Genomic DNA, 1445 nt, shown 5'->3' with positions numbered 1-1445 from the left:
CAGGAAGAGAGAGCTAAACAGCTCACTATCATCTGCCTGCTTCGTGCACAGATCTCCTGAAATATCGTTGGTATGTAAGGTCGCCTTTGCCTTTCTTTATAAAACATACTAATTTCTGAGAGTCTTGCGCACAATGTAATAAAAGCAAATGTTTTCAAAGGTTAGAGTGCAGATGGACACTTCAACAATGGATTATGAAGATTTCCTGGAACTTCTCAACAGCACGTTGGAGGATAACGAAACCATCAGTGTCAACTTTGTAAAACTTTGCCACAAAAAAGAAGTCAATCAGTTTGGTTCACAGTTCCTACCAACCTTCTACTACTGCATGTTCCTGTTCAGCCTGCTGGGCAATGTGCTGGTATTGTATATCATGCGTCGCTACGAGAAGCTCAACACCGTGACAAACACTTTCCTCCTGAACCTTGTTGTCTCTGACCTGGTGTTCACCTTCAGTCTCCCATTTTGGGCCGCATACCATTCCTCGCAATGGATCTTTGGCAGGCTGCTGTGCAAGCTGGTGGGCGGTTTGTACTTTGTGGGTTTCTACAGCTCCATCCTGTTCCTGACCCTTATGACCTTTGACAGGTACCTGGCTGTTGTCCATGCGGTTGTTGCCTCCAGAAAGAGGAAGAAAACCTATGCACTCGTCTCTTTGGCTGTTGTGTGGTGTGTAAGCATCCTTGCCACATTCAAAGAGTTCCTTTTGTTCGATGTGCGCAACAGTGCGAACTATGGAACGCTTTGTGAAGAGTCACACACCTCCAATGAATTGCTAGCCAAATGGCAGGTTGCAGGTGATTATCAACAGTTTTTCCTCTTTTTCCTGTTTCCTCTCACTGTTGTCCTGTACTGTTACATTAGAATTGCTGTGAGGATCTTATCTTTGAGAATGACAAAGAAGTTTAGGGTTGTAAAAATTATATTTGTCATAGTAGCAACATTCTTCATTTGCTGGTCACCTTACAATGTCGTGATTATCTTAAAAGCTCTCAAAACAGGGACTAACAGTGATCTTTGTGAGGACAGCCTTGACTATGCTCTCTATATTACGCGAAATCTGAGCTACCTTTACTTCTGTATTAACCCCATTTTCTACACCTTTGTGGGAAAAAAGTTCCGCAACCATTTTCAAAAAATTTTGGCAGAAAACATTTTGTGCATCAATAATCCCTTTTCAGCAAGCCAAAGCAGCAAGACAAGTTCTCAGAAAAATCCAGAGTCTGTATATGAATAGAGATTGAAGTACTATGGTACAGCACCAGTCTGCATTTAGTGTTACGTTATGCAATAATCATGTAATTTCAGAGAAAACTTTAGCATAAAGCACAAAATGGAATGCAAAATTGCTGAACGCTATTGCCAAGATTTTCATATTCTGTTAATGTGTAACTTTTTCTGGTTTTCTTTATACATGAAGTCCTGGACTAATATTGATGCTTAGA

The 1445-nt window shown here is 41.0% G+C and overlaps 1 protein-coding gene across 1 annotated transcript; it reads left to right on the top strand.

The window, feature by feature from the left end:
* On the top strand, positions 1 to 1237 carry LOC108935451 (C-C chemokine receptor type 4-like). Its single transcript, XM_018754041.2, has 2 exons — positions 1 to 70; positions 161 to 1237. Exon 2 carries the CDS (start codon positions 173 to 175, stop codon positions 1235 to 1237), a length of 1065 nt encoding a protein of 354 aa, XP_018609557.1. The 5' UTR covers positions 1 to 70; positions 161 to 172.
* The last annotated feature ends 208 nt before the right edge of the window (positions 1238 to 1445 follow it).

Source organism: Scleropages formosus, chromosome 9 (assembly GCF_900964775.1).
Source record: "Scleropages formosus chromosome 9, fSclFor1.1, whole genome shotgun sequence".
Lineage (NCBI taxonomy): Eukaryota > Metazoa > Chordata > Actinopteri > Osteoglossiformes > Osteoglossidae > Scleropages > Scleropages formosus.
Note: the sequence above shows the minus strand (reverse complement) of the source record. Positions and strands in the feature narration are given on the sequence as shown.

Bases quoted from the DNA above. Each gene is read 5' to 3' on its own strand.
- LOC108935451 (XM_018754041.2), top strand. From the start codon at position 173: ATGGACACTTCAACAATGGATTATGAAGATTTCCTGGAACTTCTCAAC.